A 26,982-nucleotide genomic window follows, 5' to 3' on the forward strand; every position below is an offset into this window, starting at 1 on the left:
CCCTCTGCCTCTGGCTCAGTGCAGACCTTCAGAGGAGCTGCCTGTTGTGGAGCATGCACTGTAACATATAAAAGCTGTTAGCAGTTCCTGTGGCCAGAAAGCTTCACAACTAGCAGAGTTTTGTTCTTTGGGAGTTTGTAACAAGAGACACTCCTTCACAAAGGTCCATATCATCACATAGGAGAGTGTTATATATACTGGGAGAACAATAGACTGTATTCATTGTGGTATAATCCAAAGGTAAGCTATTCAGCTCAATAAGCTTGCTTTGCATGCAGTTTTATTAATGCTCACTACACTTTGCTGTAGTTAAGATGTAAATGCTGTTTCTATGCTTTTTGTGTGTTCTTTTGCCTCCTAGCTTATCTGTATGACACTGTCAGAACAGCTCATGCATACAGTACAGGCACAACCTGGGATGGATGTTTTATTTTCAGTGCATAACATTTGTTAAGCTTTCTTGTAGTCTCCCCATTAAGGATTTATAGTGTGGTTTATGGACTGTCATGATTTCAGGAATATGACTAGCTCTGATCATGTTATTCAGAGTATAATGATGTTTAATTTGCTGTTTGTAGAAAAAGGGCATTATCATTTAATGATAATATGTTAGTGAAAGTTGCTCAGCAACCCCTATTCTGACTGGATTGTTTTTATAGCTGAGCTGACAGAATCGTTCTGACCACAGCCTGCCAATTAGCTTTGTCCCACTGTCCAGATGTACAGAATCACATCTTTGACATCTTCTCTTCTACAGATCTGTTTTCTACTGTCCTGACTTAAAGCAGAGTACTTCTGTGGCCTATCTTTCCGCTTTGGCCCCAAGATGACAGTAATAGCTGCAATCAGTTGTGCTTTCTTATTTTCCATTCTCTGTGAAACAAGTGCATTAGTGTTACCCAACTCCACTGACCTACTCCTGTCAAACAATAATTTCACTGACATTGAGACGGCTTTGGCAGCTCATCTGGATTCAGCAAAAATTCCCAAAGCCAGGCGGAAGCGCTACATTTCACAGAATGACATGATTGCCATTCTTGATTATCATAATCAAGTCAGAGGCAAAGTCTTCCCACCTGCTTCCAACATGGAATACATGGTAAGTGAACTTTGTTTACTTCAGAATGAAACAAACTCTGAGACACTGATTTCATTTTATTAAATGAGTTATGGAGATTTAATTAGGCAGACTAATGATTTTTTAACTCTTACTGCTTACTAAATTTTTCTTTCCTTGCATCTTTTGAAGTTGAACTAACTTTAGCATTTAGCAAAAGCTAAGTACTGAACTCTGAACCTCTTCCTAGCCCTGTTTTTTTTTTTCATTTCCATAAGTATTTCTCATGAAGCTTCTGAGACTTCAAGTAATGAAGTTGTGAATTAACTGCTTGTTGGCCTCAAGAGTGGTATATGATCATAACATATACGTGGTCCAACATTATCGTGACGTGACATTGCATGTGTTGTAAGTAGTAATCGTTAGCTGTTCCATTGCTTTGGTGGAGCACACTGGAATTCATTGCCCTGGTGTATGCAAAAAGGTAGCCAATGAACTCTTCTAGTTTCTATCACACACAGTACTTTCAGACACAATATGGTGAAGCTACTCTTGCAAAGCAATTCATCTAATGCACTATGTTTATCGTGCTCGTGTATTTTACCTATTGCATATTATTTGCATGAACCTAATATTAATATTCTTCCATCAGGTATAATGCTTATTTTAGATGTGTTTCTACCATGTAGAATTTAATGTGTTTGAAATATTATGTTTGTGACAGGCACCTTTTCCACTTATGGTGAATAATACATTATGTGAATTATCTGTTCCTTCAGATATGCTGTAAGTTACTCATCCACTGATTTCAGACATGGCAGTAATAACTGAAGCAGCATGTTTGCCATTTCATGTTCCAGCATTCAGTGTGCATACTCTGGAGTTCTAATGTTAAACATAGGTTTGCCAAGCAAAAAGTATTTTGCCTTCTCAGGTCTTCACACTGTCTTGAAAGCATAGACAAGTTGTGTCAGCATCATATCTTGCCCAAAGCCATAGAGCACCTCAGATGACAACAGATGCTTAACAGGTTTGAGAAGATATAACACTATCAGCATGATATAATGACAGAATAGTAATAATAACAACTTCTTTTTAGCAACTAATGACTAACAGTTTGAGCATATGTCTATCACAGATGTTACCTAAATCTGAACTCATTCATATAATCTGTTCATATAATCCAAACGGCACCTTAAAATGCTGATTGCACTCAGAACACTGCAGGATGTAGTTCTGTAACCGTATCATAGTCTGAGTTTGAAGTTTGTTAAGTAGAAAGGTTAGAGACAGAAAAAATAGAGAGGTCAGAAGTCAAGCTCAGTCATAATTTTTATTGCTGAGCCCTCCGTTGACATTTCCTTTGATTCTGCATAAATAAACTTTGTTGTAATGTCTGAGGGAATGGCAGCCTACCATGCCCTTCCTTGGCTTGTGTCTTTCAGAAATGTGCTCCTGCAGTTTGCTTAAGTGAAGACAGTACCCTGTTATACTCCCAAGAGTTTTATAAGTGCAGTGTTCTTAGCCTGGACAGTAAAAAAGAAATTTAAACAAAAAGAAAGATTCCTTGATTAAATTTACAGTTAACACACACAAATGCGGAAAATAGCAAAGGTTTCACCTATTTTGGTTGGGTGTTCTGTTGCAGCTTTGCTCTGCTATAAAACTGTACAAAGTTAGATACAGAATCAAGGCTAAGGTCATGCTCCTAACCAATTAGGTGTTATTCTTTTCCTTGCCCTTCTTACTATTGCTTTTGCCAGTACCAACCATCAATGGGATGTTCTTGTGTTCCTGGCACTATCAGCCCCTTGATGGTCACAAAAGAAAATTCTAAGGCTTTCTTTCACCTCTGGTTTCACAATAGTAGTTTGTTACTTCATGCAGCATCCTTCAGAGCACACCATCAAAGGTAATTATCTGGAATGCAATTCCAGTGTGGATCTCCAGATGGCAGCTAATCTTGGCTAGATTCTCTTTCAGAATTTAATCAATATTTGTCTGCATTTTGTAACTTTACAGATTGAAAAACCCGGAGAGCAATATCACACATAGGTATCTCTGCCATCTGGTTTGTAATGACAGCTGCTTTTATTTAACTTGTTGGCTTTTGTGGCTGCAAAAAAGTTTTGGTGGTTAAGTCTTGGAGATGGCATGGCATTATAAGACTAACAAGTCTGGGGAGCCATCTAAGTAAAACCTATTAGAACATACTCAGTTCATTCTTTAGTCTCCAATTTCAGTGTGTGGCACAGTTTCTGTTTTATCTTATGAGAACATAAGGTTGGTGCTGTTTAATATAAAAGAGGCTGTGTCACTCAGTACTAATTTCTATAAATAACAAGCATATTGTCATTACCCAGACAACATATGCTGTGTTGAAAAATTGTCACAGTGTGTGTTCTTGTCCTGAACACTACAGAAAAGTGAAGTGACAGTGATGAAAGTGGCCTTTCCCATTCAACTAACAGTGATGAAAAACAATGTCATGTTTTAGAGGGCTGGAGTTACCTGTAAGTGCAGTAGACTCTGGAAAATTCTTTTAAGTATACTGAAATTGAGATGGACTCTGCAGTTCAGAAACACATACATAAATGTTTTCTATAATTTTCTTTGGTCAAAGTCATAGCATGTTTCTTAAAAACTGTGTCTTAAAAAAAAGAGTGAGGAACTCTTTTTTTCTGATGAATGATTTGCATTCTCACTTTTATATATATCTGTTTTCTTCTTTTCTTCGTTGATAAGAGCATATGATTTAGCAGCATAGTTAGGGATAGTTTGAAGTCCTTGAGCATTATTCTGTCTGCCCATATCGTATTGAATGTTTGTGTGCTACAGGGCATTTGATGGGGTGCCACAAAAAATGACTTTAAGCGCACCCATTAGGCAAAACAAGTTTGATGAACATGGCAGTAACAGAAGCGAGGGAGCGTTTCACCTCTGTGTGGGAGAGGTGGATGTGAATGCTGCTCCAGCATGCTCCTGTATGCAGTTACTGATGTAAGTAGCCAACTGGAGAGTCGAAAGTACTTATGAGAGGCATTCTTCAATTGCTGGTCCCTAGTGAAAGAAACAGGCATGTTTTAAGGCTGGAAGGCTGGATGTTCAAGACTGGATGTGGCTCTGGGCATCCTGGTCAAGTGGTTGGCGGCTCTGCCCACAGCAGGTGAGTTGAATCTAGATGATCTTTGAGATCCTTTTCAACCCAAACCGTTCTGATTCTATGGTTTTAGGCACTATGGGTCAGTAAGACTTTGGGTAACATTTCTCTTGGGATGTCACCACTCATTGAGTCAGATTTTTAAGTAAGTCCTTTTATTTCTGATGCTGGTAGTGCTGCGTCTTTAGTTTGAAGTTTTTCAGCAAGTACAAGTCTAAACTAAGTGAGTGGGGAAAAGAAAGAAAACAAAAAAGGAAACGTGAACTTCCAAACTTATGATGTTAAAGTAGTCACCTCTGATTTTTAGTATTGGTCTTTTCTATATTCTTCATTTCTCCTCATCCTAAGAATGTCATTCTGCAGTCTTGTGCTCTTAAGGCTAATGCAGAAAAAAGGCCAACACAAGCCTTTAGATCTGGCATATGTCAGAGGACAGTCATCCACTCAGTTTCACATAGTTTTTCTGAAGGAAGAAGAAATGTTCCATAAAACTCATGGTTCAGAAAAGCAAGGAATTTTCTTCAGTTCTTTTGTGTGAATGGTATGTCAATCTGCAAATCCAGGGGAAGTCTGTGGACAAGTAATCACTTTCTCTGAGTGCTAACTCGGTGGTATGGAGACCTGTGTTGCCTGCCTGGAACATTTCTGGTGCCTAGTAGGCCAGTGAAGATTTACACTATGTTGTCAGATGAAATTTGAGTTTTATAAAACATATCATTTAATATGCATTGCTACTATCTGTAGACTCTCAGTAGATACAGTAAAGAAATATTTGTGCTCATTTCCACTTGAGGCCAGCTTTTTTAAAAGGCAGTGTGCTCTTTTGATGTAATCCAAGTCCCTATATGCATGCAAAATCTGTTGTGAACAGGTACTTGTATATATGCATGCTTCTTACACTTTCGCATGCACCATGCAGAAGCAGTGAATCTGATAAAACTCCCCGTAAGATGGGAAAATCTAGTCTAGGTAAGAGTAATTTAAGTTGAGCTGAAAGCCTTACTGAAAGACAAGCTGCGAGTAGTTCACTGTTGACTTAAAAAGCCTTTCATTTGAGATTCTGCAAGGATGAGTCCCAAGCCCAGTACTGATCAACACAGTCATTAATATACCAGCAGTAGCATGCCAGAACTACAATAGATGGGGCCAGATTATACACTCAAAACATGAAGATAAATGTTTGTGGAATGCTGTCTGAAGAATTTTAAGGAATAGAGAAATATTCTAGGTAAACTTGAGCCTGCTTCTGTCTAGAAGATGGTCTGGTAGGGTTTCAAATCCTATTCATTCAGTGACTGCATGCGTACTTTTTTATATTTGGGAAAAATATGCCCCTTAGTGAATGTGTCATTTTGTAGTACTTAAAGTAGTAACAGATTCCCAGACTAACCAGAAACAAATCAGTTGTTTCATGGCAACATAAGACAGTTTCTCATGAGCTGGTGGCAGAGGAGTTGGAAGGGAATGGAGAATGAGGGAATGAGTTCGTTCATCTTCTAGTAAATCTCGTATAAAATAATGTGATAAAATGGACAAAGGTAATGAGAAGCTTTTTTCTAAACTGAAAGTAATTTGGCAACTGCCCACAGTGGGAGGGTTGGATCTAGATGATCTTTCAGGTCCCTTCCAACCTATAACAGTTGTGTTCCAAAAGAAACTCCTACAGTCCTGTGGTCTAAGACAAAGTCACAGGGGAAATCTGATTACTCATTAATGTCCAGAAGTGATTCACTTTGTTGAATGATAAATTGCCATTGTTTCCTGTCTACAAAGATCTGCAGGCAATAATCAGAAGTCAGTTCTGGGAAGCAAGAAAATAGTCCACTTAATGGTCATCAATAGAAATAGCTTCACAACTATTTCACTCCTAAATGTGAAAATTTTCACAAAATTTTCTTGCCGTCAAAGTGATCTTAAAAAAATGTTCCATCAATTTGCTGTAGGTAACAGGTAAGACAAACAGAAGTGTTTTCTAACTACTTCACGTTTTCCAAAGTTTTATTTAATACCTGAACACCTTTCACATGGACATGGAAAAAGTGAGTGAATTTGTTTTCATCTTATATTCAAATACATTTCTGATAAATAAACTTCTCAACTTGTTTGCTTGTTTTTTCTATTGTCAATTCTTACAAACCATTTTAAATCTTGAAGGACATTTTGTTCTTGAGTTGTTTGCTCTGGCTCATCTACATTGTCCCACTGAAACCATTCATGTTTATGAGGACTGCAAGACTAGTTCCTTCAAGATTTATGTCTGTTGAGTTGGATAGAATCTCTTAATTCATATAGTTTATCCCCACCCCTTTGCAGGGCTTCCTTCTGCATTAAATACATATGGTTTTCATCTTGTCTACTCCTGAACACATATAGTGATGCCGTCTCAGTCACATCTCTTGGCAAATATTTTACCTTAGGAATAGAAATGATTTCCAAATGTCTAACCTAAGTACTTCCCTCCAAAATTCAGATAATTAATCTTTTACATGTCCAGTATAATTTCTTTCCTTGCTTAATTTCAAACATTATTCTTCATATATTTACTGCCAGTTTTCTCGGCATTACTTAAATTGTATGTATATCCCATGTTCACATCTTACAATTCTTCTGCATATTTGCACAAATTATTGTTGCACTCCAATTGCAGCTCTCTTGTTATATCATTGTCAAAGCAGGTTAGACATGTATTTAAGTATGCATGTTTAAAGATATAAATGACATAATGCAATGAAGAATTAACCCTTCAAGTAACTGTTCCCTTAGTCCTATGTATGCAGTGAAGGTTGAAACAATGAGTCAAGGTACAAAGATCTTAATTTGCCATCATCATGCACAAAATAAATCTAAGCATAGTTTACTTCAATTATCTGTGAGGAGAAACACTTAGGACTTGGAGCTTCCCTGGTGTAATTCACCTATCCCAGTTTTCCATAGCTTTTAGCTTGCTCTATGCAGGGGTTTCACATATGTGATGAATATGATTGGGATGCAATAGGAAAATACACTCACTGGCTCCAGTTTCTCCCTCCTACCCCTTGAGCTTATATTTAAGCAGCTGAGTATGTTCCTTCTGTTTGGAATCAACGAACAGGAGTGTCTGAAGATCATGAATACCATGAATAGGATCCTTTCCAGAAAATTAAAAGAAAGCAAAAAGTATTGAGGTGATCCTCATGATTACAGTAAGGAGTTTTTGTCTATCTGACAACTTTGAAAGGACACAATCATTTTACACCATTCCCTGATTTTTCTCACAGCAGTTAAGCATGGTAACTGAAACTGAGCTGAAAGAATGCAAGAGTAGCTGGAGTTGGATTTCTACTAATTTTGGTAAAATAGAGTTACCAAGCTTATTTTTGTCTGTCAGGTGAGTTTCTCCACTTACCTGTTTCTTACAGCACTGCTGTCAACAATGCAACACTGCTCTACTCAGTGCATATCAGTGAGATTCAGATTCAGGATGCTGCTCATTTTTCTAGCAGACTTGGAACTAAACAAGTCTAGGAGCCACAGTTTAGTCTCAGTAACTAAACTAGGGTTCCTATAGGGTAAGTAAAACCAAAACTGAAGCTAGGTGCATGACTTACAAAAGCCACAAGTTGTATTCAGTGTGAATGAACAGATGACCTGCTTTAAGAGATGAACAGAATGGATTTTTCCTGGAAAGCAATTCTTGAAATATCTGAAGAACTTTCCCAAAAATGATATTATTGATAAATATTGTAATAAGAAATGGCTGTGTTAAATTTGTTTTGCTATGAGATCTCCTTTCTAAAGTTTTATGTGTATTTTAAAACACAGATCTCCTGATGGTACCTTAAAACAGAATGTTTACATTATTTAAATTTAGTATAAGCAGAAAGCCTTCTAGGAGTTTAAGCAAACAAAAAACAACCTAGTAATGACAGAAAAGCAGCCTGCCCAGTGCCCTCAGAATTAGACATTCCTTTATTATTAAATGTAGCACCTCTTGAACTTTTTGGCTAAAAAGAGAGACAGGGCATTTTTCACAAAAATCTTGATCCAAAATACACAGTGCTTTGTTTTGTACATGAATGGAGAAGATAGTAGCCTTAAACCTCTCAACATTTTAATCCTCCTTCTGTATCTGAAAAGAATATCTGAGGAAGAGCCTATGCTATCCAGGCCTATGGAAATGTGTTTCATCAAGTCAGCAAAAGATGGAAACTCTGGGATAACCACTTGCTTTTGGGCAGAGATAATGGTCTTCACCAAAGGTATCTGCATCTGCAGATGAATTTACAGGGGCTCTGAGGTCTGTTTTAACTCAAGTAAGACAGGACTGTTCTTCCATTTCTGTCTATACGACGTTATCTATTAGTTTGTTTAAATAAAGATTTTTAAATTGAGCATTCTTATCAGAATAAGGAACTATTGTTCTTTTTCTTTATCCTGCAGAAAGAAGAAGCTGTCTGTTTTCCTCTGTGTCACACTGCCGTATCTTTCAGTTACAGCAACTTAGAAAATAAGTATTAACTTTGAAAACTTCTAAAGAAATTAAGGAACATTTTTGTTTTAATAAAAACATCCATTACTTACTAATACTTTTGTAACAAAAATGTAAATATGTTTCATAGAGAAAAGAAAAAACACACCATATAACACATTTTGTATTTACATTTTCTGGTTTTGAGAAAAGGCGATCTATATTGATCGTAAAAGTCAGACACCTTCCTCTTCAGACTTGTGAAAAATTGTCAGAGTGACACGAACTGGACAGTTTGGCCCTTTTTGTTACCAATTCTGAGATAAGCTCTTGCCAACTAAAATGTGCCTTGCAGTAGGTTAGGAAAGCACTAAATATTTTAAGATATGTAGTTATAATATTTAACTTTTCCAAAAGCTAAACAAATAATAGCATATCAGGGAAGCTTAATGTTATTAAATTTGACAACCTACCAATTTTCTTTGTTTCTTATTGTTTAAAGGCCTTGTGCCAAATATGAAAAGAAATGTGGGCAACATTTAGGAGAAACAAATTGGCTATTAGAAATGGTTGAGCCTCAAATAATAGGAGTTTGAATTTAGACCAAATAGACACCCAGAAATACAAACTTCTATGTAAAATACAGACTTGGATTTTCATAGGAAAAGAATTTCTGGCAGCCAGTTTTCTTGGACCTCTGTCTAGTGATGCCCTCAGCACTGTAAGTCAGACTTTCTAATACTGAGCCCTTCAGAAGTGTGAATCAGATGTTTGGAGGTTTGTTTATATGAGAGCAAATTGACTGTGAAACATTGCATAATTTTACTTTGAGATGCAGTGGAGTATTGGACAAGCAGCTTAATGTATTAACCCTGTATGTATTTGCAAAAGAAGAAAGTACAGAACTGCAGTTTTCATTGAGACTTTTTTTTCTCTAGAGGATAGACTTTGAGATTTTTCTGTGTAAACTTTCTAATTAGTATCTAATCTGTTTGGGAACAGATTTGCACATGAAGTAGGCACCAATTACAGCATGCACAGTAAAATACCTAACAGGTGGCAGCTGACAGCAAAAAGTATTCATATTCTTAGAGAGAGTGCCTAGAGTCCAAATGATCTCAGAGCCCAAATAAATACATAAAGTTTGCCAAATCTGTCTATAAATTCCAATGAGCTCATGTTTTCATCACACAGTATGTACTGAAAAAAGCAAAGGCAAAAAGACAAGGCTCTTTCAGCCACTTTGCTAGTGGCTGCTTGAAAATGCAAGCAGGCAGAGGGGCTGGTGGTCTTCTTATTAAGCTTTATGCCAGATTAAGGCACATTAAGTAAGAGGTCCCACAGACTCTCTGGACCTTAAAAAGCAGCAGGTTCAGCTATACAACAGAGAAGGGAAGAAGCTGTGCTAGGGAATTCTGCATGCCATGTATGCCATTGTGGAATTTCTGAGAAATGGGTACTGCATGTGTGATCAGTACAGTCAGTGTAAGGCTGCATGGCTGAATGACTCATGAGGACAAGACCTGTGTATCTGGAGGGGTAGCAGCCTACATCTGCTAATCCTCTCTGGGATTTGCACCAGCAGCTGTGAAGTGCAGCTGCACAGATGGACTGGTTATGTCAGATTTCATCCTTCAGTTTCCCAACATTTTTTGTTTTGTTTGTTTTGTTTTGTTTTCATAGGAAGAAATCATTTTAATTGAGGTTTTCTTCTTTTCTACTTTTTCCCATTCTGGAAGTAAGTGCTGCTGATCTTCAGCTGCAAAAAAAAAACAACAAAAAGCATAGGGATAATGAAGAATAAAATGAGAACTCTGATCTAGAAAGGTATTTTTTTGACTGATTTCTTCTAGAAGAAGGTCCTACTGGCCACCTTCTCGAGGTGTGTAGGAAGAGCTATGGATTTATATCTGCTAATGGTACCAAATAGCAATCTGAAGAACTAATCTGAATCCACAGTAAGCACAGAATAGTGACAAATAAGATGATAAAACTGACAAAAAAAAAAAATAGTTTCTATTACTATTATTGCTAAATATAAACTGCTATTGCCATGCAGCTGTACTGAGATTGCATATCCCAATTTTTCATCTGCTTTCTTATCATGCAATTGCATGCAAAAGTACAAAAACTTTTAAATAGGAGAGTGTTCAAAAAATTGACCTATTCAGTCTGGATTTGCACTAGATCTTGAATCTGGAGCTTGTCACTCTAATTGGGCAGCTGGTGGCAGCAGGCTTGACACGTCACAGCTGACTTGGCAGTAGGACTAGCTGTCCTTGCCTGATGGGTGCTCTGGGGGATTCTTAGGACTGTGAGTACTGGGGTATGTATGCTTTGCATAGAGAACTTTCTTTCCCACTAAGAAATACGCAGACTGTTGTACTAGTTGATATGTTATATGAAAAAAGCCAACACAAAATACCAACACAACAAACTCCACAGTAAAGTACTGAGGGTTACTGCTGGTATTTAACATTTAGAGCAAGTGAGAGGAGCTTCTTTATTTCCAGCAATAAATCTGAGTCAGGGTGTTTTAAGGATTATGATGACAGCAAAAGAATGGAAACACAGTTCTGTTCTGCTTGAATGTGTTAAAATGATCATGAACAGAACCCAGATTAAAAACTTGTCTTTATTAATTCCCCAGCTAACCCATCTCTTCCAGCTATGCAGTATCTCTGCTGGCAAACCGTAATGTTCCTACTTCTTTTTTTTTTTCCCCATATTTTATTTGTGACAATGAAAGCTGCAAAGAGTTCTTCAAAAATAAAATAATAAATACAGTTTATGCACAGATATCCAAAGGAAATAAGAAAAATAGTACAGTTTATCAGTAAATATTCTTCTCAGTTTCTTTCTATATAACAAATTCTTGTGACCCATCACCATAAGTAACGATTTCAAAATATTCGCATAGAAGAAGAGATTTTATTAACATTTATTTTGGTAATGGTGTCTTACATACAACAAGACATGTAAAAGTATTACCATAGTAGGATATTTCTCCTGATGTCAGTGGAAATTTGCACTGTAAACTACAGAGGGGGTATCCTTTTGCCTTGGAAAGAAAACATGAATGCTTAGCTCTGGAATTTAAGATATCAGTAAAAGTTAAATTAAAACTGTTCCAGCTTTTTCATGTAAGTCATCTTTTGCTAGCTGGTCATCCCCATCCCAGTACTATCTGCATAATGAATAAATAGACTACCAAAGGATAGGTTGATTTTTTTCTCACTCTCTGTATTCACTAGAAATAATAGAATACTAAATCTCTCTTTTTTCTAATTTTTAACTTGAAGAACTTACAAGTGGATATGATATGACTGTATCAGTCATATTTTCTCAGGTGTGGCATCTCCACCTTTACAGGTGGAGATTTACTTTTACCTAAAGGTAAATTAAATTTACCTTTACCTTAATGTACCTTTACCTAGAGGTAAAGGTAAATTTACCTTTACAGCTCTAAAGGTATTATTAGTGTAATTGCCTGTTTTACTTGGGAAATATTACTGCATGAATCAGATCTTTTTTGTCTACCTGTAAGAACACTGAAATAAACATTTTATCTGCATGTACTGTATTTTTACTTTTGAAGTAATGAGTTATTATGGAACGTAACATCATTCTTTGGGCAAGTATCTGAAGTAAAGGGCTGACAGATCTTGGATAGTGGCTTGGAAGAAGTCACTAACACTCCCTTAATATCATAAAAATCCTGAGACTTCATTTTGCAGTCACTGAAAGTGAGCTCCAGACAATGATAATGCTGCTTTGGATCCGTACTCTCTTTTAGTTAGTATAATTTAACCATGAATTCATATATCCATCCTTCACAAATGTTCTTATGTTTGCCAATAAATTTGCTCTACTTACTTACATCTATGAATCTTTTTACTTTTCAAGTAGTAATCAATCAATCAAGAAGATTGATGTTTATTCTTGAAAAATTACTGCAGAACGAAAGTTTCCAGCGCAACAGTATATTTACATTAATTCAACAGTCTTTTAGAAAGTTTGCAATAAGAACAAATGATACTCATTAATAGAGCTCCATTTAACCTGTTTTACACGTACATAGTCATTGTGTTCTATTTACGAGTAACAGAGTGTAGTTGCTGCCTGAAGTACCCTGCTGCTCTCCATTTTAGTTCCCATTCTGCTGCAAAAGTTGCCCCCCTAACACGTGTATCTAACAGGGTCAAAAGAGAAAGCTTCTTCATTTGAACTGTAGACATTGTTTTAAAGTTCAGTTCAGTTATGTAATGGTAATGTACACCATTCCTCAAATAAAAGCATAGCCAGGTATTCTTCTATAAATGTTGTGGAAATATCTTTGTAATACTGTAGTTTCTTTTCTTTTTTCTTCAACATAATGTTTCTTCAGCTTCATCATAATTTTATTACCTAAGAGAACAGTGGTGATTGGAACCTTATGGTATTAAAAAATATTCCAACAAAGAACAAAAGAGCATCTCTATCCCCTCCACATATGTAGTATGCAAGAATGACAAAAACAGCAAACAGCTACAGAAAGGCAGGTAGGTATGACCATGACATTACAAGATTTCCTCTAAGGAAAGAAGCTCCCTTTGTGGTCTTACAAGAAATTCTACAATAATTTATTTTACTGTTTGTTTATAGAGTGGGCAGAAATCAACAATCTCAAATGAAATTCTGGCCTTGCTGGCAAAATTTCCACTGTTAAAGCTTAGATTTTATTCCTGATGTTCAACAAGCATGTGCTGTTTGAGTGCACAGAAACCCCACAACAAATTCATAGAGTCTTGGAAAGTGTTCTCAGGTATTGAAATGTCCCATATCTTAGCATTGGCCTCTCACCTATATTCAGTCTGCTTGAAAAATTTCGAGTGAAGTGTAATTTTTAAGAATTGTTTAGCTGGGAATTGTGTAAAGAGCACAGTCGGACAGCTTTCTAGGAAAATAATCTTTGGCTGAGGAAAGAAAAATAGTTTGGTCAAAGGATGTTGACTTCAAGTTGCCAGTGGGATTGTGGTAAGATGCTTTTAATCCTCACAGCTCCGTTAAACCCAGTTGAAGGTGGATTTTCATGATGAACAAGATTAGTGGTCTGGATAGTTTGGGAGGGATCTATATGCTGGATCACAGGAACGTAACTGCTTCCCCAAGCACTAAGGACCTAGCATACAAAAGTTTGCTATCCCCAGGGAAGCAAATGAGCAAAGTCTGGCCCTGTGTATTTGCATGATTAGTTTATGAGGATGAGTCACCTCCTCAGATCTCGATCTGCACTGTGTATGCAAATCTTTTTTTCTGTTGCAATTTTCATTTCATGTTAGGCAAGTTTCTCTGCCGTGTTTAATAAAATGGCTAGATTGACCATCGTTACAGAGTTCACAGGTTTTTTTATCATAATTTTAAACTTCTTTGTTAATTTCTTTGAACTTTTCAATTTCTCCTCACTTAGAAACTACCCCTCATGTTACTTCATTTTCTACTTTTATGATATTTTTCTAGTTGTTAAACTTTTTTTTTTTTTTTTTTTTTTCCTCTTTGTTTGTGTGTACAGCACTGAAGTCTCATGGGTTCATAAACCCTTAAATCGGTTTGCCATGGTCTCCTACATAGCCAAAGCAGGGAACTGATCTGAGATAAAAATTAAAACAAGTTTTGACTCAGAATCAAACTTATTTGGAAAGACTGCAGTGACAGTACAGCGTCTTGCAGTTTAGAACATTTAAGGTCATTCTGAGATAATCATTTTTTCTGCTTCAGCCTAAAATTAATTATTTTCCTTCTCTTGTGAAGAGGAACAAGAATTAATCCTAGACAGACTGAGACCATTACTTTACTTCTAGAAAAAAAAAGATCATGGTGAAGTGCACTTCCCTCTCTCATGAAATACAAATGATTACCTGGCAGGAGAGGACTCTATACAGAGGTATTTCATCAACCTGTTAATGAAGTAGTGGAAGGAATTAAAAGATACTGCAGATGCTCGCTCTCCCTCTCATTCAGAGGTTGTTTGCTCTTGTTCTCTCTTCTTTGCCAAAAATTTTGTATGTTCAGAGAGTGGTCAAGAGTGAGTAGATAATGGCAAGCAGAGAGAACTATATACCCAGTAATGTTTACCTGCCAACCTCATGCTTTTTAACTGTGTTTGAAGCAATCCCCTACTACTTTCCCAATCTAATGCTGCTAATGACTCCTGAGAAACAGAAAATGAAGCTTAAGAAAGTGGACTAACAATGTTCTCACTGTGAAGAGGGAAACATGCCCAGTTTAGAAAGGGCACTAATGGAGAAAACTCAATCCAGTCTTCACAGCTCTTTGTAACAAGTAACACACTACTTTGCAAGACAGTTTAGTATGCAAAAATATGCTGAGTGAAAATCAGGAGCTCGATGCTATTTGTGCAAATACAGTACACATTTGAATTATTGTGGGACTGCAGCCAGGTCACTTGGGAGCAAGTATGCAAACCTCATGTTCAGCCTCCTGGCAGAGAGCACTCATGCCAGAAGCATGATTAATCCCAGCAAAGGAGGGTGTTTATGGGGTGTCACAATACTGGCTGAGCTGCCCCTTATGGATGCACAGCAGGCAGCTGTATTTGGACCCACACACTGGGTTCATGTGCTTCTCCATTCCCCCAGGCCTGGCAGGCTCCAAGCACTGTCTGTGGCCCTGGCCTCCCAGGCGTGCTTCCCATGCACAGTTTTATGATGGTGCCTGGTGTTGCCTTCTCTTTCAGTCCTCTTTTGATACCACTGATAAACTGCAGAGATTATAAAGGGCTATTTGTGTACTGGATGCATTCAGATAACTGGCTTAATAACAGGGGTAGAAATCAGAACAAATATCTGTACACAGTTTTCTTCTTCTTGGACCCTGGAGCATTTTTTAGGTTTTTGACAGTGCCAAAGCAACTCCAGGTTCCTCATGTATGCTAGCGCTCCAGCTTAGCCTTCTTTTCTTGAGTTATAGGCTTATCTCTAACTCCTCCAAGAAACTCCCTTCATTTTTCAGAGATGAAGTCAAAGGACTGTCTGGCTTAAGACCGTTCCTTTTTAGTATGCTTCTTCCTGATTTTCTTCTATTTTGTCTATTTCTGCTTTGACTTCATTCTGGCACCTTTGACGAACAGGTGTATAGATAACCTTCTCTCTTTAAACACCATCCATCTTACTTTCATTAAAGTGATTCAACTTGAATGGAAGATCATTTGCATTATGGGTTTATATTTATATCTGTTGTGCTTCTTCAGCTTTAATCCAGGAAATACCTCAATCATTCTATGTTAGAAAAGGTTTATTACTGTTTGCTTGGAGAAATTTCACAAATTAAGAGCAGTCAGGGGCATGAATTTCTGTCCTAGTCCATGTCCTAGTCTGTGATCAGTCCTTTCACTCTGGAGTCTTGGGAACTTAAAACTATGAGTTCATTGTTTTGGAAATTTGTATTAGCTCATAGTACAGAAAATATTTGTGTTGTGGGACACCTGATCCTTTGTTAAGTTTATTGCTGACTTTTTATTTCATATCTTACAGAGCATAGTCTTTATTTTGTAGCTGCTTAAGATTTACAAGTTTAGCTTTGTGTTTAAAAAGATGCAGTGGGTTAAGACATTTTGCTACATTTTGTTCCTTTCTTTCTATATGCAATTCACTAAAACTGTCACACACCAAAACAGTTCATATGCAGTTTTCAAAATTCATATCTAATTTTAGGATCTAAGGCCTACTTGGATATCACTTAAACACACAGAGCCTAGGATTTGTGTAACTACTTGTGTAACTGTGTAACTATTCTCTTCATCTGAAGCTCCAGCAGTGCATCAAATTATAACTAAGCATGTGAGTGAGCAAGCATCAGTGTACAAAAGAGAGAGTGTTAAAGTTTACTCATCATGTTCTTACCATTGGAGTAGAACTTGAGAAACTGAATCAGCTCTTACAAACCTCTGATCTTTTTAACCCAATTAGATAGCAGTGTCAGCTCCTATGTATAAGATGGTGGTGAAACTGATTCTACACCTGGAAACTTTCATTTCTTTGTTTTTGTGGAATCCCTTTTCTTGACTCAGATAGGAAAACCACACACACTCTCTCTGGCTACTCCTGAAATCTTATTTCAAAAATATCGGGGTTTTGCGAGGTATGTAATACCGGTGGTGAACTTTATTCCTTTGCTTTAGCCTTCCATTTCAGCCGCATCCAGTGTTTCATTCCTCTCCACACATGGATCTCATTAACATAGAAGGGAAAATGGTAGGAGAATGCCTTTTCAAGGGCTTTTCCAGATACAAAGAAGGGTCGTGAATATAGGCCTTCCTTTGATGATGTGGGCAGGGATTCTGCCCAGATTTGGGGCAGATGTTGTTGCCTGTATGTGCTGATTGCTGATCAATGATTGTCTCTATTTGAGAGGTCTTTGCTTGGTAATAAATCATAAATCTTTTATATGTATTTGTGACTTAAGATATTCTCACATTCTTGTAATGATTGCTTTTTTTCCTTTTTTTCTTTTTTTTCTCCCCCTCCCCCCCCCCCCTTCCTCCCCTTCCCCTGTGCTAATGGTGCTTTATTTTGTCAGGTTTGGGATGAAACTCTTGCCAAATCTGCAGAGGCTTGGGCTGCTACGTGCATTTGGGACCATGGACCTTCCTACTTACTGAGATTCTTGGGCCAGAACCTGTCTGTGAGAACTGGAAGGTAGGCTTCCAGAAGAGTTATTTTGTCAGTCTTTGTACAGCTTTTGAGATTCAAATCTTAGGTTGATGTAAGAAACATTTAGTGTTCTAGCAATAACTGATATCCATCTATTGTTTACAAAGATTTTTGTTTTACCTGAGTAGTTTCTTATAATCGAATGATAAAATTATAGAATCATTAAGGTTGGAAAAGAGCTCTAAGATCATCTAGTCCAACCATCCACCTACCACCAATCTTGCCCACTAAACCACGTCTCTTAGTATCACATCTACATGTTTCTTAAACACCTCCAAGGTCGGTGACTCAGCCCATCCCATTCCAGTGCCTTACCACTCTTTTGGAGAAGTTTTTCCCAATATCCAACCTTAATGCTATGCCCATAATGATGTACTGAGAAATGTATTTTTAGGTGACTTGCATCACAGCAATTATGAGCAGAAAATTGTGAAATATCTGAAATGATATATTCCCTTCTTTCTTTAAACAAACATAGGTATCGATCTATTCTCCAGTTGGTAAAGCCATGGTACGATGAAGTGAAGGATTATGCTTTTCCTTATCCTCAGGACTGCAACCCCAGGTGCCCCATGCGATGCTATGGACCCATGTGCACCCATTACACACAGGTTATATACATTGCATTATTCTATTCAAAATCTACTGCCCAAAGCTGTGCTTTTCTGTGATTTATTTATAGCTATTTTTCATATAAATGTGTATATATAAATATATTTCTTTTTAATTTGGACTTCACCAATAATGAATATTTATTCAGATGGTTTGGGCCACTTCCAATCGTATAGGCTGTGCAATCCACACATGCCACAATATGAACGTCTGGGGATCTGTTTGGCGACGAGCTGTTTACTTGGTATGCAACTATGCCCCAAAGTGAGTTACTTTCTTTTAATATTGTTTATTTTTATACTGCTTGCATGTTTGGATCCTCTCTTATGCTTACACCCTTTTCTGCATCTTGACCTTTATTTGTGCTTTTTCTGCATGTTGCTCATTCATGCTAACATCATATCTAAATATATTGCATATGCTTGACTTCAGTATACAGAAGAAAAAAGAAATCCCTTGATGTGTTTGGAACAAAACGAAAAAGATATTTTCTATTGTTATTTCTTTGTCCTACTCCTATGTGTTGGATCTGCTTTAGTTTTAGCTCCTTATTACTTGAATCTGTTATGTATACTCACGGTGAACTAGACTTCCTCAGGTAAGCTACTACACTGTAGATAAGACTGAACCAACACTGTTGCCCACAGATTATTTTTTCTTATCACCATGCTGCTTAAGGGCAGACCTATCATAGATTTCTTATAAAAACCTTTTACCTAAGCTCAGTGCAGTCCTTTTACCAAAGTTCAGTGTCTGCAAATACCATCTTGCCTTCCAAATTTGAGTCCATTAGAGTATGCATCATAGACACCGATGGATAGCCCTTATATCAGACACCTGTGCAGTGACCTATGTTAAACTGAAATATAGAAATGATTTTTCACCCGGTGTTCCCCTAGAAAACAACTTAAACTCATGTCTAGGTGCAAAATGAACCAATAAATTGTGAATCTGGGAGAGCCTTGACTTGAGCTCTGGTTTGGACCAGTTCTTCAAAAGCATTATGGACAGTGTAAATGGCTGGTTTCTCTGACTGTATAATATTAGGTAGAGCCATAGTTCCATATAGAAAGCCAAGCATAATTAATTGAGCACGTTTTCTACAAAACTTTGATTCAGACACAGGTCCATTTGTGGTAAAGTTTATGCATAATTATGTTGCCATTGTAGCTGTTACATGTGTAAAATATTTCTTTTAAAATTTTAAAGATTTCTCAACTTGAAAGAAGCTAAGATTTAGTAAAAAAATGACAAAAAAAACCAACACCCTTTTATTTTGGAAGTTAATATTTCTTCATACTTTTGTCTTTAATATCTACTAGTAAAGGCTGGTAAGAACTGAATTTGACGGGTATCAGGCAGAAAAAAAACTGAACCTGACGTTTAGCTCCATAACCTGGAAAAAATGAAATCACAGTTTGTAAAAGAAAGCCAACTACTATTTATATCTTCTCAGCCTAAAAATCCCAATATATTTCTCAAAAGGCAAACAAAAGCCTGGAGTTACTAGCTTTTTCTCTGGTGGAAATTCTTACTAGACCTTTGTTTCTTAGGTAGTAGGATCAGGATTTTCATACCTTTATGCACAGTCGAAAGCAAAGGATACTGAATAAATTTGTCTGATTTAAGGTTATATTGTTAGGAATTAATAAATATTAGTTTAAGGACAGTGGATTTACTTAGCGTCCTTGGGAATACATGCAGAAGTCTCTGTCAGTCAGTAAAGTCTGTGTCCCTCTGAATACATCAGAAGCTTCTCTAAAGAACAAGAGGCTGAATATTATAGCCTCCTAAGTTACTAGAATTGGAATCTGGCAAAGATTTAGGGTTTAGAATTCCAATAATTTTCTCTAACACTAAGTCATACTGCTGAAAAATATATATGCTTCTGAAATTAGAAGAAAAAAGGTTTAGGAGAATAATTACATTGTTTACAAAGGCCCTGCACCTAGTTAACTAACATGAACTCATAAAAATCAGGTGTGCATTGTACAGAAAATGAAATAGAAATCAGTTTTCAGAAAACCTCTTTCTGGATTTTCATATCTGTTATCAAACTAAATGTATTTCCTGAGCACTCAGTCTGCTGTACCCATTTGGAACAGAAGTAGGAATGAGCAAATTATTTGAGAGATTCCTGCTTTCTTCCAAGGTACAAACCAGACCAGGGCTTTTGATCCAGTGTTATTGGCTGGGAGGTGGAGAATGAGAAAATGTTTTATAAATAATTTCATTACTCAGTGCTATAACACATCACATGCAAACTAGGAAAGATCTCTGTTGAGTGAGATGTAACAGTCAAACAGAATCCTAATTTTAACTTTCTGCTGACGTCACAATCATTGCACATATCTCTATAAGTCTGGAGATTTATATAAGCACCTAAAAGTCTGGATAGGTTTTTCAGACATATCTAGATTTTTCAGTTACCATTTTTACCCTTTCTTCCCTATGGCTCTCTCACAAACAGTACATCTCTATTCACCAAATGGGAGCCCTTAACTTCCCATTAATACCTGAAATCACTAAAAATGCCCACACAAAGTTATTTCTATTACACTGAGGTAGTTAATACTTTTCATCTTCTCTTTGTCTCCAACTGTGAATTCAACCTCAGATCAATGCGGATCCAGGACAGTGAAACCTGATACTGATTCACTCAGTTCATCTTTCCACCTGTGAACAATAAGCTTTTAAGATAACTGCCAGACAAAATATTCTCAAGGAAAATGTTGCCATCTGTGCTAATGTTGCTTATTTCCCACAAAGTCTTCTGGTTGAATAGCTGGAATATTCCAGTCCTGGAGATTCAAAAGTCACTTGTTTGTCATGTATTCACTGCAGACATATAAAGGATATGGGATGGATCACTGGTCTGGGACAATATGGTCATACTCCTCTTGTCTTTTTTAAATCAGTAGGTTGATGTTTGCCAGTAACCTCCAGAAATATATTAATGCATGTTTTCAGTAATGGTAAATTTAAGGGATATCACTAAAAACATTACTTAATCACCAAGATACCATTAATGAATATTTTTTCCTCCATTCTCAAAATGCTAAGTATTCTGTTTTCTTTTTCTAATTTTATTTTTCAGGGGAAACTGGATTGGAGAGGCACCATATAAAGTAGGAGTCCCATGTTCTGCTTGCCCTCCAAGCTATGGAGGCTCTTGTACTGACAATCTTTGTTTCCCAGGAGTAACATCAAACTACTTATATTGGTTTAAATAAGTTAATGTTTACATTATTTTTAAAAAAACTTGGATGAGTAACAAGAAGCTTGTATATTGAATTTTGCACATATTTTATAGAGAGAGATATTGTAATAATACTCCAATGTTTTCTTTTTGTATGCTTTTGTATAATTAGCTTCCAAAGTATAGTGTAATTAGTTGTTAACTCTTTGGGATTTATGACTCACATTAGCCCTTTTAGATCAACATTCTGTATAGAAAAGCAAACTCATTTTCATTTTAGCAAGTGTAGCTTCCTGAAAAATAAGGTTCTATTAAAAGCACATGAAAAGGTACTGTCAACTTATACCTAAAATATGCTGTCCTTTTAAAAATTACATGTTTTGAAAGAGAAGGATCATTGTTTAATACTGTGCTTTAAAAACGGATACAGGTAAAGCAATAATTTTTCCTCACACTGCCAATGGTTCCCCCATTTATACCTGTGCTTTCATCTGCAGCGTCAGTGGGACTGTGCAGAGGAAAACATATCTGCAAGAGAAACTGCAGGATATTACCTACCTCATGCACAACATGAATTCCTTTATGGTGTTTCAAGAATTCAGCACACGGCTGCTGCTATCATCAACAATGCCTGTGTGCAGACAGAAAAATTAGAATAAGAAACCATATGGGCCAAGATGCAGTGGCTGTCAATCATGTGCCTAAAACCTGATGTACGTAGAATACTACATCATTTTGTATATACTAGTGTAATCAATACAGCCAAACTTTGTATTACTGTGTTTCTGAACACAGTCATGGAGGTATAAATGTGCTTTGTCACAGTATATTTTTTCCTGTTCTGGAAGTAAAGAAATTAATTGCTACAAACCAATGCATATCAATACCTGGTATACATACGACATCTTTCAAACTATTATCTTACCAGTATATCTGCTGTTCCCCTGACTTATCCACTCAAAATTTTCAAGAATTCGGACCTAAATTAGGTAAGAGCATTTCCAAGCAAAATATTAAAAATTCATCAGGCAACTTTAACACCTTATTTCTTCATACAGATTAGCAGTGAAGATTCCAAATTTCTAAAGAAATCAACAATGTCCTTTAAAATATATTTCACTATTTCCTGAAAGTGTCTGTATGAATTATTAAAAGATAAATTATTCATATCTTTCCTATCAAAATCTGAACTGAATGCATAGTATATACTCAGAGATTACATTTCAAGCTAGGATATTGCACAATTAGTTTTCTTCAAAACCAGATCATAGAAAGAAAGAAATCCAGTGTCTACCACAACTATTACACTATTGAAATAGCCTAGAGTTTTGTCTTTATATTAAAATCCTTTTGAGGATGTTTGTCTGAGACAGTCTGTCATCCAATGAAGTACCATGGTGGTGCTATGCAAAAAAGTTGGAATTGTTCACATTAGCTATTTTTTTCTGCATCTAGACACATGTGGAGGGACTGAACTGTACAGCTTGCTAAATATAACAGCCCCTCTTCATTTGTCCTTAGTCTGATTCCTCAGAGAATATCAGCAACTGATCTGCGAGTGTTCAGATATTTCTGATTAATTATATTCCTCCATGTGATCGGAAAATAACTAGAGAAGTACATTGTCTTAAAGGGCATCCATGTTTTGAAAGAACAACACTTGTAATATTCTACCTTTATCCACACAATTATAATATATATTGTTTTCCTTCTGGTTTCAAGGGATTCTGGGTTCAGAAGTGTGAGATCAGTCAAATGCTTTGAGTAAAATTCTGTTTTGGAAGTGACATATAACCATTTACACATGTGCTTAAGTATACTCACTTATGTACATACAGAAATAACTTTATGAGACAAAACTACTAGATGAGTCACCAGCCCGCAGCTAGCACAGTATTTGACAAAGATGCATGGGACAGATACATTTTTTTTCAAATTAGAACTCTTCTCAAGAAGTAAAGACAGCACAGCTAAAACAGCGCACTTGGACATTTTCATGTAAAAAATACAAGACAGGAAGCAGAGCATAAGAAAAAGTTCAGGTTACACCATGGAACCTATAGCAGAAGGTCTATTGACAAATGACTATGCACTTTGGAACTTGCAACTTGTATGTTATATGGTACATTTTCCAAACAGGACTAGACATTGTAAATTAATTTATAATTCAGTAATTCAGCTGAAATTATTATAACGGGTATATATGTTATTGTATCTGTTACTTTTTAAGTTGCTACAAATACCTTAATTTTGTGAAATATTTTGTTTTTTGTGGATATAGAAAACTTTGCTTTTAACAAACAGGTATGCAGGTTTTCCACAACATCCCATAATGGTGCTAGGAATTAACTACTCACACTGTAATTGTCAGCAGCAAAAAATGACCTGGATATAAGCTATTTCATACGAGCAGCTCCTGATAAAAACCAGCCACTAGCACTCAAACTGAATATTTTGAATGGAGATGACTGCAGTGAATCAGGCATTTTATTATGGTGCAAGATTTGTCCTTCCACTTCATAAGTACTTTCATAAGTAGTTTACAGAAAGCCTTTCTGTATTGCCTAGCTGAACCTCCCCAGTTTCTATTGTATCTTTGTCTTGGGTTGGATAATGACAATGTCAGGAAAGATCTACTTTGATTGCCAGCATCAGGGTTGCCTGACTGACTACCTGGCACAAAGTGGAGCTGGGAAAAAAAAGTACTGAAATGTGCTAAGATTTCAGATGTCTTCAGCAGTGCTTCTGCTATTATATGAATTGAGGAAAGCTCTAGTTGAGTTCAAGGTTACACTGAGGCAAACTAACCCCATTTGCTATTCTCACAGCATATTTGCACTTCTTCCAAGCAGAGTAGTGTGCCTTTAAAAACAGTCTGGACGTTGGAGAAATTAGCTCAGACTTTTGTTCTGTTCTAAATACAACATTATGAAAGTATACACAAACTAGAATAAGGTTAAAATATTTGTTCTCAAAATACTGTGAGAGGTAGAAGAGTAAAAATGGGGTAGTGGATATCATGAACTACTGAGTGCAGCTTTTTATATAATGATATTCCTTGTGATATTTTTTGCCTCATTTAAACATCTGAGATGATGGGTAGCAATTGATACCTTTTGGTGCTAACCTATGTATTCTGGTGCTGAAGTAATACATTATTTTTGTGGAAAAGTAGATTTATTTCTAATATTACCATATACACTCCAGTGTTTTTGAGATCTTTTCCCACTAAGCATTTAATTAACCACTGGGATGGATTTGCTTTCAAAGTTCCTTTCTATGGTTGTTTCAGGTTCTAATGAGGATTTTATAAGCATCAGAGAGGGAAATGTATTCCTGTTCAAAAACCAAAACAAACACAATCCTCTTCTCATCACAATGAGGTGCCTGAGGGAAAAAATGTAGAGTAAGACCTCTGACAGCCACAATTTTAGAATGATGCTGGGAAGATTTGAGTGATCCCAACTCCTTTCTCTGGGGTAATTAATGTCTTCAGAAAATTCAAGCTTGACCTTGTACACTTGGTCTTGAGAAGCTGTGTGTTCCTCTTCTCTGAGATCAGTTTGTTCCCCTCTGAATTTGAGATGAGCTGGATCAGGTCTCAGTGAAGACTATGGGAGGCTTGATATAACATGCAAGAGTGAGAAAATCTGATTCTATCTGCAAATAGCAAAATGAGTCTACAAGAGCTATAACTTACAAACACTGGGATAAACCACAGCAATCTGAAAGAGGAAACTTCCCCAGAGAAAAAGTGCTCTATACAACAATTAGAATCTAACAGAAATCATAAATATATTTATACCAAATGTGTAGATAGAGGGATAAACAAGTAAATGTATGTATTTATATATTACCTTCAGGGTTCCATTTACAAGCATGAATGCCCTCTTGTGGTTTAGAATGCTCATATATATTTGATTTTGTCTTACTCCAAAAAGGTTTAGGCTTTTTAAAAAAACAATCATATACATTTTGTTTGATTGTTGCTTTCCTTTTTAAGTTTATGATCTTGATTTTAAAGATGTGTGACTTTGTCCATTTGCTTTGAAAAAAGAGGTCCATCATATAAATTCTCCAGTTCTCTTCTTTATGTCATTTGTAAATACAGTAGTGAATCAAAATTGCATTGGCTTTTGCTTACATACCATACAATGTTCTAAGAGTATGAGGTAAGATAGAGCTATTCAGATGTCTGACAAATTTTTAGCTGCACTACTTCAGACACAGTCCAGAAAATGTAGAGGGTGGGAAGCAGCCTTACTCAGATACTAAATTCTAGTGATCCTTAATAAAAGTTCCAAATTATAGTTGACATTTTTTTCCCTCGTTAAATTTTCAAGAAAAAAAAAAAGACACTTGACTTTCTCTTCAAGAATGAAATGATCTCATAGAATTTGAGCACACAGTATTCTAACGTGCTTTTTAGAATGATGCAAAATAGAGAATTCTTGTGCTCTTTCTGTTAGACCACAGTTGGTTTGATGATCACAAAGAACACAAACTTTCTCATTTGGATTAATAAGGGGAACATTAAAGCTCTGTCAGTAGTGATCTGAAATAACCACAGACTTCTCAAACTGCTTTGTTTCACTGGAAAATAAAGCAAGAAGCAAGAAAACATAAGAACATTCCATCTACTTGATTCAAGACAGAAGAAAAGAATCATTACTAATGGTAATTTCAAGATTTTCTTGCTGTGTGACATTCAGTTACTGAGTTTCTCTCAGATATACTTACTTTCTGTTCAAGAAGGAGCTTTTGTTCATATTACAAGGGAATGCATTTTAAAATTAGGTATAAAATTTAATAGTTACCCCATTCTTTTGCGCTCATCTGATTGCGAAGTGTGAGAATACCAGACTGAGATTTTTGCAGTGGTTCACTATTATCTTCTGCTGCCAAGAGAGTCAATTCAGAGTGAAAGAGATTTTACTATACTTTAATCGTTTGCAATCTTATCATTTGACCATTAGGCAGAAAATTCTTTTAAAATCCCTTGTAATGACAATCCATATAAATTATTCTTGGGATATTTTGAGCAGCAGGAGAAGAGAGGGAACGTCTCTTATTATGGTATATGTTTAGCACACAGCAGCAATCCTTTGAAGGACTCAGCTGTTTATCATGCTGCAAACTCATCATAGCTTCAGTACGTCATCATGTAAGTTAGGAATCATCTTAGATGATAGTAAAAAACCTGTTCCTTAAGAGTGAATGGTAATATTGGAATCTAATAACTCTGAGGAGTTAAACATCTTGTTTCACATAGGGTGCTCTTAAGAAATCAAAATGGTGCTTAAAGGCAGGGTTCATTTAACAAACAAACCATTTACAGTTGCTTTTCTACTTCTGCAATAAGGACGGAAGATTTTTCTGAAGAGTGGAAATGCTGAGGATTTGAAAATGATGACATTTCTATGCTCTCTATGTGAACCCAAGCCAAAAACATGTTAGGTATTTATACAGTAAAATGTCCTTTTCTCCCTCTAATTATATATTGTCATAATTTCTTGTTTAGATTTTTTTATTATTATTATTGAGTGGGTGGGATTGCATCTGGTTTTTCAGAGAAGAAAGCTTGTTTTGTTACACATCTTACAGTGAATGTATCAGTATAATATTTTTTTCATACTGTCATAAAATGCTATATACGTTATATCTGAGATATAAATTTGTATCCCTGTTTCAATTTTTGATGCTATGAAACTATAAAGAAATGTACATCATTTTGTTCTATTTTGTAACATCTATTCATTTAAATAAATAAGTAAAATGATTAGTATTTACACTTAA

General features: G+C 36.2%; 1 protein-coding gene across 1 annotated transcript; it reads left to right on the forward strand.

Moving 5' to 3' along the window:
* PI15 (peptidase inhibitor 15) lies at positions 1 to 26,982 on the forward strand. The gene is made up of 6 exons (XM_019614362.3): positions 1 to 240; positions 758 to 1,099; positions 17,242 to 17,360; positions 17,854 to 17,986; positions 18,136 to 18,251; positions 21,085 to 26,982. Exons 2-6 carry the CDS (start codon positions 827 to 829, stop codon positions 21,218 to 21,220), a joined length of 777 nt encoding a protein of 258 aa, XP_019469907.2. The 5' UTR covers positions 1 to 240; positions 758 to 826; the 3' UTR covers positions 21,221 to 26,982.

The sequence above is a fragment of the Meleagris gallopavo genome, chromosome 3, assembly GCF_905368555.1.
Source record: "Meleagris gallopavo chromosome 3, MGAL_WU_HG_1.1, whole genome shotgun sequence".
Lineage (NCBI taxonomy): Eukaryota > Metazoa > Chordata > Aves > Galliformes > Phasianidae > Meleagris > Meleagris gallopavo.